Here is a 17,959-nt window from a genome sequence, read left to right on the forward strand (position 1 = left end):
GGAAGGAGAGAAGGAACTACAAGATGTGTTTGTTCTCTGTCTCACATACACACATAAATAAATAAAACACTTAGGAATAAAAATGGTAGTCTTGGGGTCTGAATGCTTACAAATGTGTGCTACCACTGAGCTTTATCTTCAGCTACTGACTCTCCCTGCCCTCAACATTTGACCAATTTGTTACTTTGAAAGGCAAATTTTAACTGGACTCAGAAGCAGAAGCTCTCAGCAAGGATAGCCTACATCTCTTGGCAATATGTTCCTGCAGTTTTTCTTGGGCTTCTTTCATTGCCTTGGCCAAAAGTTTAGTATATCTGCAGCCTCCTCCTCTTTAGAGCTCTTGCAGGACTCATGGTGTAACAAGATGCTGAATCTTAGGCCTTCTGGTCCTGGGCTCATCACCTTCTTTGTTTAAGAGCTTTCTTGACAACATACTGGAGGATATGATCTTTAGAGAGATTGAAAAGTTGGCAAATTCTGATAGTTTTTTTGTGCTCCAATCGCTGACGCACAGTATCTGTCAGTTCAGAAATATCCTTCTCTCCTTTTGTTTTTGGTTTTGTCTTTAAACAATAACCAAGTTGAGAACACTCAGCTTGGCATCCACAATGCATCTGAAAACAGACTTGCTCTTCCTCTCTCCAGTTATCCTTGGTCTATCTCAAGAATGCCCCCTGTGATGTGGGTCAAGACACTCTGCTTCATGGAAAAACCTTGTTCATTGTTCCCATCAATGCTCCACTTTTCACCCGGAGCATCAGCAGGAGTGTCTGCGTCCATGTGGTTCTCATATAAAAGTATGAAGCTTGCATTCATCATCCACTCAATGAATTTCAGCCATGAAGGCAAAGGCAGGTGGATCTCTGTGAGTTTGAGGCCAGCCTGATTTACAGAGTGAGTTCTAGGATAGCCAAGACTCTTACACTGAGAAACACTGTCTGAAAACAAACAAACAAACAAACAAACAAAAAACACAACAAAAAACCAAAAATCCAAAAAATCCCCAATAAAACAAACAAATAAAAAAAATTATCTGCAAAAGCACAGGATTTCTTTTTTGGTTATAAATAAACAATCCTATTTCATTCCCTTATATTAAACTCCTTGAGAACAAAAACCCCTATAGTCATTCAGCATACCTTATTACTATCTACTCTTGATGGTTATATGTGACTGGTAAGTAGCAGAAATACCACCAGAACAAATTAAAATGTGGGATAAATATAAACTATATACAGAATTTCAGAGTATGGAAAATGAATATTTCATTAATAATTCCTATAATAATTAATTGTTAATACTTGAATACACTGGGTTAAATAAAAATTGCCATTAATTTTAATGTTTTCTCTTATACTTTTTATACTGTGACTACTTAAAAAGTTGAAGTTACTCAATAAACATATTATACATATGTGGCTTATACAGTACAGTGCTGTATATTCTGTGTGAAGTGCTAAAAGTATGAAGATAAAAGAAATTGCTGGTCACAGTGGCTTTTATCTATAATCCTAGCACTGGGATGCTGAGGCAGGAGAACTGCTATGAAAACAAGGTTAGCTTAGGCTCTAACCTCTAAATCACTATTTTTTTCAAGGAATTCACGCCCACTTTATTATCCTATCACTTTATTATGCTATGTGTCTAACACATTGCCTTACTCTAGCAGCTAATGACTTAACTTCATAACCAAATCTGGATTCTTAAGTGAGTGGCTTAGTCATCACAGCTAATGAGTGGGCAAAAATTAGTTACTAGGTAGAAACCTTGAAACAGAAGTGTAGAACTGTAGGGATGATTAAGCATTTCTTCATTCCTGAGGAGAGTTTTGTATGCGTGATAATAAATGGTAGGTTAGCCCTTTTAAGAATGAGGTAATACTGTCATATCATGATGTGAATACCCAATACTTAAAGAGAAATAGGACACCTAATTTGTAGTGGTGAAATCCATCATTATTATTACATATCCTGGGGTCAGAAATGCAGCGTTATTGGGGTGGCTATATAAGCTGATGGTTTTTCTATTTTCACACATATTATAAAGAACATGTGTGGTTATTCTACTGGTAAGTACTGCAGAGACAGTATACATCTGATACCTAAATCACTAAAGTCAGATGAGCTAAATACATTTTGAGATTGACTTTTTGTCCTAGGAAGTAACAGGAGTTAAAACTGAATGGGAAAGAAGATAGACATCTTCCTCTTGCATACCCAGTGCATCATGGAGGTACTGTTGTCCCACCAACTTGAGGTATTCCTCAATAGATTTCGTGGCAATGGTGTTTTCTCTGAAGATCAAGACATCATGCTCTCCACAACGATCCACCTCAGACATCACCAAGTCAGTCAGAAAATCCTGGCAGAATAATGTTCAGTCATAAAGAAAGCAACTGATAGAGGAATATATATTAGAAGAGACTACTGAAATAGCAGATATCCTGGGAATGCTGCTAAAAACTAAGCCACCAAATTTCTTGGAAAGGGAAAAGGCAGTCAGGATAAAAATCTTATGGACTGCCAGCTCTACATTTAATTTTTGAATTCCTTCTTTTGAAAAAAGACCAAAATTCTGAGTGGATCTCTAAGTCTCTCTCTCTTTTGACTTCACCAAGCACTGTTCTCTCTTCTGCTCTAGCCCTTGCATGTTGCTCTGGTTTCTTTTTTATGTCCTTTAGTCCACACAGCCCATTCCCCATAGTGTTCTCTATTCATCACAAAAACCTTCTGCAAATACTCATCTCAGGTCTGTTCTACCTCCACCCTCACCTCTGCTCCCATTATCATAAAACTAATTTCTGGGAACCTTTAGATCTTCCTTCACTTACTGCTTCCTTTATGAAGCCCTCTTGGATCAAGATTACCCTAGAACATCTCTTGTCAGTTCCTCTTGCTCCACACCCTATAGTCTTTACCTTCTGCATGCCTCTCTATAATCACAGATTTACTTTTGTAATCACTGAATATGGTTTCCCCAGAAAACTGAAAGCCCCTAAAGGTAGCGTTTATTTTTGTTCAACAAATCCAGTAAAGACACACTTTCAGCACCTGACAGTTACTGGCACATGTTAGATGTTATTTTATCTTCCCAGTTTTCATTTCTATTTAGGTGAAAGATTGCCATGACACAGCTGCCAACTAACTGTACAACACCCCTTGTGTTTCCATTTCAGATACAGATTTTAATTCCACGAACATTATACTTGTACATTTCTTGGTTATCTCCTGTGCCACCGGGATATAGTTAGCAGTTAATCTTAAAATACATCATTTAATACTCCAGAAAAACTTCAGCTAGGTATGATGTTGCACACCTATATCATTCCTTTAATCCTGGGATTTGGGAGGCTGAGGTAGGAGGATCACAAATTTGAGGATAGAATGGGCAAAATGGTAAGACCGTATTTTAGAAAACAAAAAACAAAAGTAACAATAGATTCTGAACATGCTGTGGGGTTATCATAGCAAATGAGACCATGGCATCTACCTTCATGAAAATAAACTAAAACTGAATATTTTTGCTATTTCCTCATTTTACTTTAGTTTAAAAATGTCCATACCTCATAGTACCATTGAAAGCTTTCTTTATCTTAATTTCTCTTTTCTTTTCTGAAAAATTTCTAAGATGGATTTTCACAGTCCCTACCGGTATCCACAGCTTCATTTCCTTGCACAAGGTAAAGGAGGACTTTCAGGTAACACACTCTTTTTGACTTACCTTGGCTCTGCCAGTACTTTGAAGAATGTGCACTAAGGCACAAGCCAGCTCCTCTTTATTCCTCACACTGATTACTGGCTCAAGAACAGAGCACAGCATGGTGTAGTTGCTGGTGATGAATTCTGCAAATTCTTTGTATTGTTCCATAGGCAGAATGGTGATGGTTTGGAAACGTGACTTAATCCGAATAGAAGGTCCTCCTGTCTTTCCTTTGTTGGGTGTGGGTGTACTCACTGGGTACCACTTTTCTACAAACTGGCGACCAGTCACACTGGCAGTGGGGATGTTGACTAGCCCTACATAATTATTCTTGTCCTTTTTTTTCTTTTTTTCCACATCCTTATAAATATGAACTGTGATGCTATGAAGATGTGGAAGGCTATAGAATTCAAAATGTTCACCCCAGAAAATATTGTCTGCTTTGGTCTTGCTGGTTGTACGAGCAAAGAGGGTATCATCAAGGCACAGTTCGCAGAAATATTTTTTTTTAGGGGCAAGGTCCTTGGCTTCAATGATCCATAAACGGAGAACATTTTCAGCTCGTCGACAATTGTCCTATAAAGAGATGGCAAATTTGAATTTGAGATCTGACATTCCAGAAAGAGAATGTTTTCTTCTTAAAGTAGTGCTGATTACTAATGTTCCTCTGCTAAGAGCAGTCAACAGAGTAAAAAGAATTGCTATTTCATTGTTTTGAACCACAGAGCTATAAAGAAGAATTTTGTACTGGTTCAATGGGCAGATGCACCTGCTGCCAAGCCCAATGAGCTGAATTTGATCCCAGAGCACTGTGGAAGGAAAAGAATCAACTCCTGCACATTGTCCTCTGACTTCCACACATGCACTGTGCTGAAACACACACATATAAATGAAATTAAGAATTTTTTTAAAAAGAATCTTACAAAGCTAGACAGTGGTGGTGCAAGCCTTTTTAGCCCAGCAATCAGAAGGCAGAAGAATGTGGATCACTGAGTTTGAGGCCAGCCTGGTCTACAGAGTGAATTCCAGGACAGTCAGGGTTACACAGAGAAACCCTGTCTTGAAACAAAACAAAATCGTACAGAACCACATATTTTGTTTTATTTGGGTTAAAAAAAAATTATCACATAACAATAAGACCTCTACTGCCACCTATATGAGGCTGAACTAATTTCTAAAATTAAACCAGTATCATGTATTTTTACCATAGATTAACTTCTGGTTGGGCATGTCACTTAGCTGTTTTTGAGTCTCTATTCCCACTGGTAAAAATGACAATAATATTGTCATGAAGGAGATGATTTTCAGTATAAAATGTCCTAACATGTATACAGGTTTTTCAAACTGTCAACTCTAAGTTAGATGTGATAACAATTGCCTATAATCCCAGCCCTTTCCAGGCTGGGACAAAAGGGTTGCATGTTCAAGGCCAGCATTGGTTACATAGTGAGATCCTGTCTCAACAACAACAACAACAACAAATTATTAAGATTTATAAAATTAAGATAGTACTATATTTGTCGTCTATCAACTTGATGTTTACAAAGTAATACATTGAAAAAAAAACTTTTATTGAATTTGTTCTGACAATTTCAAACCTGTGTAAAATACATCTGATTACCATAACCACACCTTCCCATCCTCCTTACTCTCCTTCCTACAAGTTCCTTTCTACACATCATAGTCCCCTCCCACCTTTCTGAGACCCACTGAGTTTAATTAAGAACATCTGTCCGTGTAACTATGGGTGTTGAACCATCTACTAGAGCTCAATGGACTCCTATGGTGGGCACATACCTGAAAACTGTAACTGCTCCTTCCTGACAATGTACAATCAGACAACAGTTCAGCAGGGAGGAGTAGGACCCCTTGAACCTTTCCAATCTATGACTGACTGTTAACAGACCCAGTCTTGTGTGGGTCTGGTGCCACAGCAGCTATGAGGTGAAGAGTACATTGGCTGTGTATTTCTCAGCTCTTCTCCCTGTCTTCCTGCATTACATTCTTCCTGCTGCTCCCTCTTCTGAGATGATCCATGAGCCACAGAGGGGGTGGTATACATGTACTATTTGTGACACAATTTTTGACATTCAAAGCCACCATTACCTTATTTGGCTGAACTGTCCTTCGAAGGTTTTCCATCCACTTATCTCTCTCTGAGGCAGAGTTACAGCTAAAGCATTTACTTCCACTTAAGTAGGTGACCTTCAACACAAAGATTAGAGATGTGGATGTAAGGCTATGTGTGTGGTGTTTAATTTCTAAAGTTGAAGAATTAGGGACATGTTAGGAAACCCACATCTTATCACATGAAGCTAAAACAATCATTTTAGTTTTATCCTATCTTTACTTAAATTTTAATCTCTAAGTAGCATCCATATGTATGTCAAACTATGAGAAAAACACTTATTTACAATTTTGCCTATGGTAAAGAGGAATAAAAAATTAATTAAGGCCATATTTAAAATTACCTATAAATGAATATACTTACTTGAGCTAATAAAAAATAACTAAAAAGGGAGATGTTCATAAAATCATTCGATTTCAATAAGACTGCTTCATTACAATGCTACAGGAGGCCACTAAATGAAGCCGAAAGGCACCAGAACAGTTGAATCACTCTTTGGAATCCACTTCTCCTCCAGGAGACAACCAACCCATTGATTTCTGGTCATTTATAACAAATGACACAGTACACTATGTCTATAGTAAAAGCTACTGAATTAAACTTTGCAAATAAGGAAAAAACACAAGTGACTTTCAATAAATAATAGTAATAATAAACAGATATAAATGACCTGCCCCAAGCTGTAATTTGTTCACTTATATTCTCAGGTTATAATACAATGAGTCAGATCCAATGGTATCTGATTCATTGTATCATCTAGCTTTAGGTGATTAGTGAGGATATGAGATGTGGCTGAGATAGACAGTTATTGAGCTAGGAACATGAAGGGGATTACAAAACCAAATAAGGTGTGGTCCTAGGTCAAGAACTGCTTGTGTTATAAAACTGTAATTTTTGTGGGTTTTCTCCAAATTCTTTTAAAATTAGGGATTAATAGTATATAACATTTTATCAATATTAAAAATAAGCTATTGTTAATCTTATTAACCTATGCTGAGTATGTACTAAGTGCCCAAGTTTTTAAAGCAGATAAAGGTAAAGGCCTAAAGTAATCATTAATAACTTCTATTACAAATATAATTCTATTAACAGATTTTTCAACTCTTCCCTTACAAGTAGAAAATTTTCAGGAACTGAAAATAAGTTATGATAATCAAATCAGAAACACAACAGAAAAATAGTCAAATTATTATCAACTATTCTCCCTTCTTTCTGCAATTCCTTTCCCTTTTTACCTCAAAGCAGAAGTCTTGTCCAAGGATGCTACTATGGAGTGGTTTCACTGACACTGGCTCCCCTCTACCAAGATCAAGACATTCCACTGCACTGCACGGGCTCAGCAGGGACTCATGTGAACGAGACTCTTTCAGTTTAGGCAGACCACGAGACCTACAAGTAGAAGATACTTAAGACAGTATTACACGAAGGTCTAAGGGAAGGAGACTAACAAAAATGTACAAAGGTATAAGGGGAAAAATAAAAGAAGAAATGAGTAAATATCCTACAATAACAACAGTATTACCAGTCACATTTATGTGTGTGTGTGTATCATGAACACACTCGCGAACACACCTTTTCAGCAAAGCATGAAAACTGAATAATTTTACAAGTCTCAAAGGACCTCTAAGTTTCTGTACAGATGTTGTTTTTATTCTCATTTCTATATTGGAAAATGGAGAAGTACATTATTATTCAGAATTCTTTAACACTTTTTATGCAAAAGTATTGTCAAAAGACATTCTTATTTTATTTGACGGTTCACATAATTTATCTTCTTGTATCACTGACAGTGGCTGAATCCTCAGTAGTTTCTTTGTGCTCTGGTGGATTCCCACCCCCACACCAGCACACACAGTGAGCAAGAGAAAACAAGCATGAGAAGCGAGAGAGACAGCAAGAAAGACAAACTTTTCAGCAAAAGAATGTCTTTCAAACAGCTAGATTTCCATCTCAATCTGGAATTCTCTTTTGGCAAACTTTGACTTCTGTACATGCTTTACAGTATAAATATGAATAAAGAATAGGATGCCTTAAGGAAACTTCCCTCCACCAAAGTTTAAGAGAAAAAAGAAAACAAAAAAAAAAAAAAAAAAAAAAAAAAAAAAAAAAAAAAAAAAAAAAGAAGGAAGGAAGGAAGGAAGTAAGGAAGGAAGAAGAAGCCAAACTTCCCAGAGAACAGCTGACACTGTTAGGCAGGCATCTTGGCTGATTCTATTTTCCTGGTCTTTTTCAAAAGAATGGTGGGTACTCTAGCTCTTGTCACTACAGGAGCTAGTACTTCACTGCCTTCCTATTATAAAAATTAATGGAGTCAAACATGATGAAAACAAATTTTCTAAATTCAAAAAGTGTATGGCCACACAGTTTTAGTCAATAATTATCATACTTATTGACTGAAATATCCCTATGCTTCAAGTAGAAGGTCTTAATAATAAGTCTATAAACAAATGTCTGTGTAAAGACATTTTGGTAAAATTGTAAATAAGCATCTTTATTCATTAACTATGAACAAGGATAATACTGAAAGGAGCTGTAGTATTTATTGCCAGAAGAGTGTTTAGCTAAATTATTAAGCAACAGGCTATTGGAAACCACCACTAAATTCACTATCGTCTGTTTCCACTCCATTTAGTCAAACTCCATAAATAAGGAACATCTTAAGCAATATGATAATTTAGCCTGTTGTTTTAACAAAAACAAAATAATAATAATCTAAAGTTTAGGTAGAAAAAACTGTTCTGATAGCATTTTTTTTTTTAAGTAAAAAAGGAAACATAGTAGTTCCTATTAATAATGCAAAGTATATACTAAAGGGACAAAAGCCACCAAATATAGTGTACATAAAAATACAGCAAAGCAACAGTTGTATTCATTTCCTTTTGCTCTGGACAAGAAAACATGTTTGAAGTCATGTGGCACAAATACAGCACAATCATAACTAACTAAATGCTACTTTTTAAAACCTTAGTCAACTTATCACAACAGCCTTTCACAATATGAAGAATCAGAAGCCAGATCAGAGAAACAGGACACCATCATCTTTGTTAAACAAACAGAAAACAATTATTCTAGCTACTTTTTCCAGGAGGAACTACAGGAGGAAAAAGCCTCTCTGGCTCTGGGATGATCAAGAGATAAGTGAAACAGAAGGTGTAATGACAACGTTTCTTTTATTTTTCATAATCTCCAAAACGTTTAAGTATAAGTTAATTTTATTTAAAACAAAATAAATGTCTACCTACATGAAGCAACTGTACAGCCATCTGGTAGTGCAACCCCAAACCATAGCGGTGCCACATCCCGATGTAACAAGTGACTTCCTGGACTACACCTCAGAAAACAACTCTCTGCTTAGAAGACAGGAACGAATTGAGGATTTATTTCCCTGCTGCCTCAGTTACTGATGCCATATTTGCATAAATGCCTCTCAGGTGTTATTCAAGCCTCCAACAGAAGCAGGGCAGAAACACAAACAACCCAGCAAGTCCTCTCTATCTCAGCTCTGCAGTGCAGGTGACATCCCTCTGTTCCTCCAGGCTGCATCTAGCCCCTCAGGTAATACAAACAAGGTTCCAGGGCTCTAGGCTGGGCCTGTTGCCATGGTGCTCCACCTTTAAGGAGACTAGGGCTGGAAGGCAGCAGGGAGAAGCTGCAGCTGGCAGGACTCAGGGAGCATGCTCTACACAGGCAGCAGAGGTGGTTGCTTTCAAGTAGGAGGGAGGGAGGCGGGAGGGCCCATTCAGGTCACCAAATTCTCAGTCAAAGACTGATAATGAATGCAGCTCTGGGGGCAGAGAACGATGGCTTATTGAAACTACTTAGAGGAAGTGTTTGCTTGTTTTATGTAGTTGCCGGCTACCCTCACACTAGGTGGTATCCCCTATGTCTCTTCTTGCAAGAACAACTTCTCACCTGTTTCCTTTGCAGTGCCCACCCTAGGTAAAAGTCTCCTTTTTGCATAATTTATCTAGTTTAAAGTTATTTTCTAACTTTAGAGAAAGTTAAATAAAATGATTTTTTCTTCAGTAATCTTCAATATAGTTCAACTTCCAATAACTGCTAGAAAAGCTCATTCTAATCGTTCAATCATTTGGATAACTTACAATGCTACTTACTGAAATTTCAATAATTAATATAGTCTAGAAACTCCTATAGTTCAAAATGTGGATACACACAAATGAATCGATAGCCAAAGTCTAGTACACTCAACATTACTACTGAATAAATAAGCCAGCTCTTCCTGTGAGAAGACAGTGTCTCTGAGAAGTAATTCCCACAGAAGCACAATTATAGTAAACAGAAGATCAAACAGCCTGGGGATGGCTCAGGGCAAGAGTGGGGGAAGGAGGCATTATCTAGCCAAACATTTCAATATGACATTAGAAACCCAGTTCACCTCGATTATGTTACCTTCTCCTGTACTTTCACACGAACTGATTTCCACAGTTCTTCTAATGAGTTTTAGCATCTGGTGCCAACAGTTTACTCCTCTAACAGAAAAGAATGGGTATTTATTGGTAGAATAATGAGTTTAAATTAAAGCAACTTTTGCAAGGTGAGCCTGACAGGGGCCTTCCTTCATCAAGATAATGTTCATCCCTTGACTACTGTCCCTGCCATTCTCCTGACTACTCTTCTTTACCCTGTACATTACTGTAAACACCACACAATGATAATGCAGGGTTCCAATGTGACTGCGAGAGACCCAGGCCTCAGCAGAACTGCCGCCATAGCACGAAAACCTGAGCAGTATGCAGGCTCCCACTCCACCCCTAGTCACCAGGATGTGACTGTCCCAGACCTTAGTCTTAGTTTCAGGAAAGACCATTAACACCTCCCGCCACAGGGAGATGCCAATCAGAAATACACAACTCCAGATATCCTCCTGCTGAGACTAAAATGTTTTGATGTCCCTAGACCCTCCTAACCAGGGCTTGAGCCAACTCCAAGTCTATAATTATGCAGTTTTGGAATTCCCTAGCAACTCCCCTTGTCTAACCACAAAGCTCCCACTCCATGCTGCTCGAAGTCTCTCCTGGTCGCTGCTGCCTCACTTAGACCAAAAGGCCCAAATTAATTCACAATAAAGATTCTTTGCTTTTGTATCAGATCAGGTCTCTTGGTGGTCTTTTGGGGGTTCAGATTTTGGGCACAACAACTGTACCTTAATTTAACTGGGAAACTGCTTCTTAGAGGTCAATTTTATATTAATTAAGGAACAGAATACTTTACGTTTCTATTTTAAGGTTAGCGGAGTCTTGATTTGTCAACTTATGGACAGTGAAGGAAACCATTCACATGGGTTAAAAATCTAATTGCTGATGAAGATGATTTACTGCTTCTGATTGGTTTAGGATATAGACTTTAAGAGAGACTTTCTGTTAGCACAGTAAGTGCCTGCTATATTGCTTCAATCTTCATCACTACTTAACAAGTTTTAAAAGAGAAGAGTGAATGGCTGGGGGATGGGGAGCCATCATACACAAACCAGTGGATGGTACTGGCAAAGGAAAAGAGTAAAAGAACTCTGATTAGTACAATTTGAAATAAACACAGCTGGATTTTCTCATCTTACCCATCTGATTTTTCAAAAAGTCACGTTTCCCCCATGGCTCCAATAATGCTTGGGTTGGCTAGCTCAATCTGCCACATTTTTACAGATTCAGTTCCAAATTTAGGAACTGGGAAACTTTTAATTAAAAATGCTTATTGCCACACAAAATCCTGGACTCAGTGCAGGTGAGTTTCTGCTTGGTTGGCAGTTATGATTCTGAACTGTGTCACTGAGTTCTTGAAGAGCCCTGAGCTGGTAGCTGGGCACTGTAGGACACTCTGTTTACCCAACATGCATTTTAAAATACTCATTTTGAAATGTCCCAAGTAGTAATTAACAAACCTGGGTGTCTCACTATTCTCAACATTTTAAACTGAGATCTCACAACAAGACAAGAATTTCTTCCCCCAAGACAAGAATTTCTTCCCCCAGTTCTCTAAATTTTACTGTTTTATAATCAATTTTTTTTTTTTTTTTTGGTGAACAATTCCAAGTGATTCTATCTGTTGAGAAACGTGCAACTCCTCTATATTGTAACTTTAGTTTTCCCTCTCAGGCTTTATATGATCACTCACTACTATTCTATTGTGTACTCAAAACCCACTTGTCCGAGAATCTTGATAGTTCCTGATGCAAAGGCTTACTTGCTGTAGGTGACACCACTTCCTATTGCTTATGCTACTGATTTTTATGTTAGCCACACAGATAACTACTTATGGAAGCTCAGTGCAGAATGGAGATTTTTCTTCTCCCTGCTCTCAGTCTCCAGAAAGGAAGATCTAATGAGCTCAGATGCTAGGGATAAAACAGGGTATCTATAGCCCGAGTCATCACTTGAAATACAAACCTCATGGCTCACTATCCCACAAAAAAGTGAAACATACAGCTACTTCAACATGTATACATACACACATTCAATGAAGGCGGCATAGAGAAAGACAATAAAGTAGAAAATTCCCATGTTTCTAATACATATGGAGACATTTTATAATACACTTTTCTGGTTCCTTAAATTGCAATGTATTAAAACCTATTAGTACCAATCAAATATAAATGCATATATATTGCATTTATTAAAAATATCAAAATGAACCAAATTACACCCAACTCAATCCAACTCAACTCAGGCCAGTTGAAGAGTAGAAATACTAAAAATATTTTAAAAAATATTTTCACTGAAATAAAAAATACACCACTCCCCCTTTTCTCCCCTGAGCCCCTCCCATACTCTCCCACTCTCAAGTTGATACCCTCTTTTTAAAAGTCCATTGACATTGCTATTGTTTCTTCCTGGGAGTCTGGCCTCCTTTTCTACTATATTCCTTGAGCCAGAGAGGCAGGAGATATGATAAAGATCTATCTGTTCAGGCTGTCTCCTCACAATACAATGAGCTCTGCAATGTGTCCTGCTGTGGTTTTCTGTGATGTTGCCTTTCAGGGTTTGAGGGTGGGCCTCTATTGCTGAAGATACAACACCCTTGGGGTACATGTCTTCGATGACTCAAGCTAGATCTGCATTGAAGGCCTTTCTTGTGGTCTAGCTTTCATGGTTCCAGAAAACACTATGCAAGCTGCCAAGGGAGTGAAGCAATTACAGACCTTGCCAGCTGCCACACCTATGAACCGCAATTATCAGCATGCAAAAAGTACAGCAAGCAGAAAAATATGAATATACTGAATATGGTGCAGTTCATTTTATAAGTCTGTTATAGTTAGCCACTGATGGTCAGGTAGTCTAGATGTGGAAACAATTCAAAAGTCAGGGAGCATATGATTTCTGACTTGGGTATTGCTGCATGAGCATGCACTAAAATAACCTGGACTCAGGACAAAGTATAGGAACAGGGAATATCATCTGAGAAGAGAGAATAAAATCAAAAGCAGAACAGTAATACAAAACACTTTGGGAAATACTATAAATGAAAGATTTCATGCTAGGAGTTAGGGAAGGACTGGGCCATGTTGTTGCATTTTGCATATTATGCCAATGATTATAATAATTATACACATGCAGTAGGATATTACAACTGAAATTTCATTTCTGATACTGAGATAAAGAGAGGTGCTATGCCAAAGTGAAGTACTTGACAATATAGCATTTAATAAAAAAATATTTTGGTATTAGTTCTACTACCTTGTAGCTCTCAGTTAGATCAAAACTACAGAGACTGGAAACACCAAAAGACTTTAAAAGAGTGAATTTTGAGAAAACTGTGAGATGCATCCCCTGTTCACTACAATGGGTATGGGTAGGGGAAATAGGGAGGTTTGATTCTTTCTGGGTAGCTAGATAATGAGAAATGACTAAGTGTTGGCAGTGAAACACGAATGTAATGCTTTCTGAGTGGTCTGCACTCCTAATTTCTAATGGTTGTATGTGCAAAGAATGAAGGAATGTTCTTTGTAGTAGTGAAGAGACCAGCACAACAAAAATTTCTCCTTAGAATGAGCTGGGGAGGTGGCTCAGGATGTAAAGTGCTTCCTGTGTAAGCTTGGAGAATTGTTTAACCCAGCCACCACATAAACGAACTGGGCACAGTGGTGCATGGCTACGGTCTCAGTGACAGGAGGTAGAAACAGGAGGAACTTTAGTTAGTCAACTGGTTAGCTCCAGGCTCAGGAGAAGACCCTGTCTCAAAAAATATGGTGGACAATGATAGAGGATGACCCTGATATTAACCTTTGGCCTCTGTGCCTTTCTCAACAAGAACTCCTTGAATGAAACTATAGGTGAGGGCCTTCTCAGAGATGAAGAAATCCTTGAAGGATTCCTCAAAGAGGTGAGATACAATCACCTGCCAGGTTCACAGACCATAATGAATAACTAAGATGGTACTACAATGTCTCACCTCCTATCTACTCCAGTGTCTATTCACCCAACACCCAAAAGTTAGGGTTGGCAACAAATACTTGAAAATCTGGCAATGAAGTAGGTCTAGTGTTTTCCACTATCCCCTAGCTTTTTAAGTGCCTTTGAATAAAAGATAAATTAAAACTAATCAGTCATTTCATGGTCCCATGCTCTCTCACATGGCACACTTTCAATGTGAAAATGCAACCAAAATGGATTCTAGAAAATGATTCTGTTGGTTTTTAACTGATTAGATGACTTTGAAACAATGACTTTGTGACTTATTTTGTCTGAAGTGTTCCTCATGTCCTGTCTTTTGACTTTGCATTTCCACCACGAATAACTTCCTTAGAGCATCACTACATCTGATAGTAGCTTTATAGTAACTGGTACCCCAAGCTTGGTCTCTGTCAAGCAAGTGGTCTGAAATTCCTTGCTGCATAGTGTTGGATTTCCCCATCCACAGCACTGCTTTGGGTGTTATTTTTTGAGAACAGTTTGCAGGGTCTCTGTTGCTTATAGACTAGAGTCTAAATTCTTTAGCTTAACATTTAAGAACTTCATAACTTTAAAGACATGTTCTCCAAGACTTCTGGTTTTCATAATTTCATCAAAAATTCCAATGTCATCCCACTTTACTACCATGTTGCCCACCCCCATTTCTTTGCATGCAACCTATTGTTTTCTTTCTAGAAGTTTTTAAAGGGTAGAAAATAAAAAAATCAAAATCAAAACCAACATCTGATAATTTGTGATGTTATAAACTGATAGGCTTCTGTTCAGGGTCTTTACCAATAACTGTCCTGGAAACTGAGTGGTCTCTCTAGTCTTCATATTTGCTATCTTGTCTAGGGACATTTTCTTGTATTATTCCTTTGGCAATTTCCTCCCTAAAGTCTGTTCTTTTTTTTCTATAACCTTATACATTCTTTTGTTCTTTATATATTTATTTATTCTTGTGTAGGGGGTGTGAAAGTCAGAAGACAACTCGCTGGGAGTGTGTTCTGTTCTCCCACCATGGATGTTCCAGTGATGGGATCCAGGTCATCAGGCTTGGTAATAAGTACCTGCACCTGCTTCTGCCATCTTGCCAATCTGATTCTTTCATTACCTGTTACACCTTCCTGAGACAGTGAGTTTTTTCTTTCATATTAGCTTTCAAGCTCATTCTTTGTGTCCCCCCCCCTTTCTGCTACTTTGTTATTATTTAATAGGTATATAATCTTAATCTTTTTAAAAAGAATCATTTTACTTGTACAGTTGTTTTTGCTCTGAACACTGCTCTCTCTGTCTCTCGTTGCTTATTTTGGTCTCTGTCTTTCATTTAGGGCACTTCTTTGGTAGTTATAAGACACTTGGTTATATGTAAAGAGCTCAGTGGAGACTGTTGCTGGAATGAGTCTACAAACTAATGAGCTTCATTGCAAAATCTTCCTGGCCAGCTTCCTGTTTCTTTTCTTTTCCCAAAAGTCTTTATTGAGAGAAAATTCACATACAATAAAAATCCAACCATTTAAAGCATATAGAGTTTTCAATATATACAAAATTGTGCAATCATCACTACAATCTAAGCTTAAACTATTTTCATCACTCAAAACTGAAGTCTGATAACCTCTGAAATTAACCTCTTTCATTGGCTTTTCTATATCACATCTTCAGTCTTTGGCAACAATTAATCTCTATGGATTTTCCTATTCTTGCCACTTCCATATTCTACAAATGGAAACACAATATTTAGAAGGCTAGTGTTTAAGATAACAGTTTCACATAGACTGGGGGTTGTTTTCTCCCTTGTGGTGGGAATGAAATGTATGTTAGGTCGTGTTGTGCCCCCTAAAATGTGCCCACAGTCCATGACATACTTCTTTCAATTACCATGCTTTCAAGTTTAAACATAGTCATATACATTGCAGCATGTTTCAGTATCCCATTCTATTTTATGAATGACTAATATTATGTGGATATATTATGTTTGTATATACATCTGTTGGTCATTTGGGTCATGCTCACTTTGGTAATCCTAATTACTATGAATAATACTGCTGTGATCATTTATGTACATGTATTTGTATGGATATGTTTTTATCTGGTATGTACTCACTAGTTGAGATTTTAACAGAGAAACACAAACATCACTACTATAAATCTTTTGGGGAGGGTTTAGTTTCTCCAATCTATGTGATAAAACTTTCTTGAATGCTAGTCTTCTAAAGAAGGAAAGGGATCTGTACTCCTCCAGAATTCTGGGAGTAGGTGTGCTAAATTAACCCTCAATGACAAATGCTAGCTAGCTGACTATTTCTCAGTATCTATCCTTTTCTCTAAATTTAAGAACAGATTCTTGCATTATTGGGGGGCATAGTGTATCCAAACATAAAAAATTTCTAGTCTCTCTTGCAATAAAAAGCTAGGAATGAATAAACAGGAGTCACTGGATGGTTCCACTGAAATTCCTTTAAAGAGAGATAACTCAGCTGGTGGTAGGCCATACCCTTTTAGGTTATACCCACAATTACAGCAGTCATCTTGCATTTATGAGGAGTTCCTTGAAGATCCTAAGGATGGCACACTTGGACTTTTATGTAAGGGGAAAACATACCTTGTTCAAGAGTTTAGTATTTTAAGTATCTGTTAGTAGATCACTTATATCTTAAGTGATAAAACTTCAAAAATACCTTTTGCACAGCAATTATATCTGATCATTTAATCTTAATCTATGATTCATATTTTTCTAGTTTTATTAGTGTTCTCAGTTAAGCTTTTAGTGTATTTTTTTAAGACAAAAAGCAGACTTTTATGCATAATTTTAACTACTGAATGTTTATATCCTCTGGGAAGTATGAGAAAGCAGGTAAGCAGCACTCCTCCATGGCTTCTGCTTCAGTTATTGCTTCCAGGTTCCTGCCCTGAGCTCTTGCCCTGGCTTTCCTCAGAGATGGACTATAGAGTAAAAGCTGAAATAAACACTTTACTTGTGAAAGCTTGTTCTGGCCACTGTCTTTTTCACAGCAACAGAGGGTTGGCCAAGCTAGAACATGCAGCCAACATGGGCGCATCCAATTTCATAAAACAAATACTAAATATAAACCCACACATTAACTGTAACACAATAATAGTGGGTGACTTTAATACCCCACTCTCACCAACTGACAGGTTATCATGACAAAAAATAAACAGAAACAATGAGCTAAATAATACAAGTCAAATGGGACTGAACATCTGTAGAACTCCATCCCAACACTAAAGAATCAATAGTCTTCTTAGAAGCTCACAAAAATTTCTCCAAAATGGACATACAACAAGAAACAAATCAAATAGCATCAAATACAGAAATATTAAAATGACTTTGTATTCTATGTCATCATAATGGAATTTAAACTAGGAATCAACAAAAACTTCAAAACATATACAAACTCACAAGGATCATATAATAAACTTTTGAATTATTAACAGGTAATTGGAAAAATTAAGAAGGAAAAAAATACTACTAGGATTGAATAAAAATTAAAACACAACATACCAGAACCTATAAGATGCAATGTAAGCAGATCTAAGAGGAAAGTTTACAGCTAAAAGAACCTACATTGTAAAAAATTGGAGAGTTCTCAAATAAATAACAGTGAACCTTAGGGCTTTGGAAAAGCAAGAACAAGCTAAGGCTCATTTCTTTTAGTAGACAGAAAGAAGTAAGATGTATGCAGACAGTAATGAGATGCACACACACACA

General features: G+C 37.3%; 1 protein-coding gene across 7 annotated transcripts in view; it reads right to left on the reverse strand.

The window, feature by feature from the left end:
* Positions 1-17,959, reverse strand: part of Rasal2 (RAS protein activator like 2) — a 270,356-nt gene that overhangs the window by 36,958 nt on the left and 215,439 nt on the right. For all 7 annotated transcript variants that reach the window (XM_051186049.1, XM_051186048.1, XM_051186050.1 and 4 more), the window contains 4 exons: positions 7,063-7,216; positions 5,806-5,904; positions 3,721-4,275; positions 2,217-2,361 (listed from right to left, as the gene is read on the reverse strand). In XM_051186049.1, coding sequence (XP_051042006.1) covers positions 2,217-2,361; positions 3,721-4,275; positions 5,806-5,904; positions 7,063-7,216 — 953 coding nt within the window. The remainder of the gene's footprint in view (positions 1-2,216; positions 2,362-3,720; positions 4,276-5,805; positions 5,905-7,062; positions 7,217-17,959) is intronic.

The sequence above is a fragment of the Phodopus roborovskii genome, unplaced genomic scaffold (genome assembly GCF_943737965.1).
Source record: "Phodopus roborovskii unplaced genomic scaffold, PHOROB, whole genome shotgun sequence".
Classification (NCBI taxonomy): domain Eukaryota; kingdom Metazoa; phylum Chordata; class Mammalia; order Rodentia; family Cricetidae; genus Phodopus; species Phodopus roborovskii.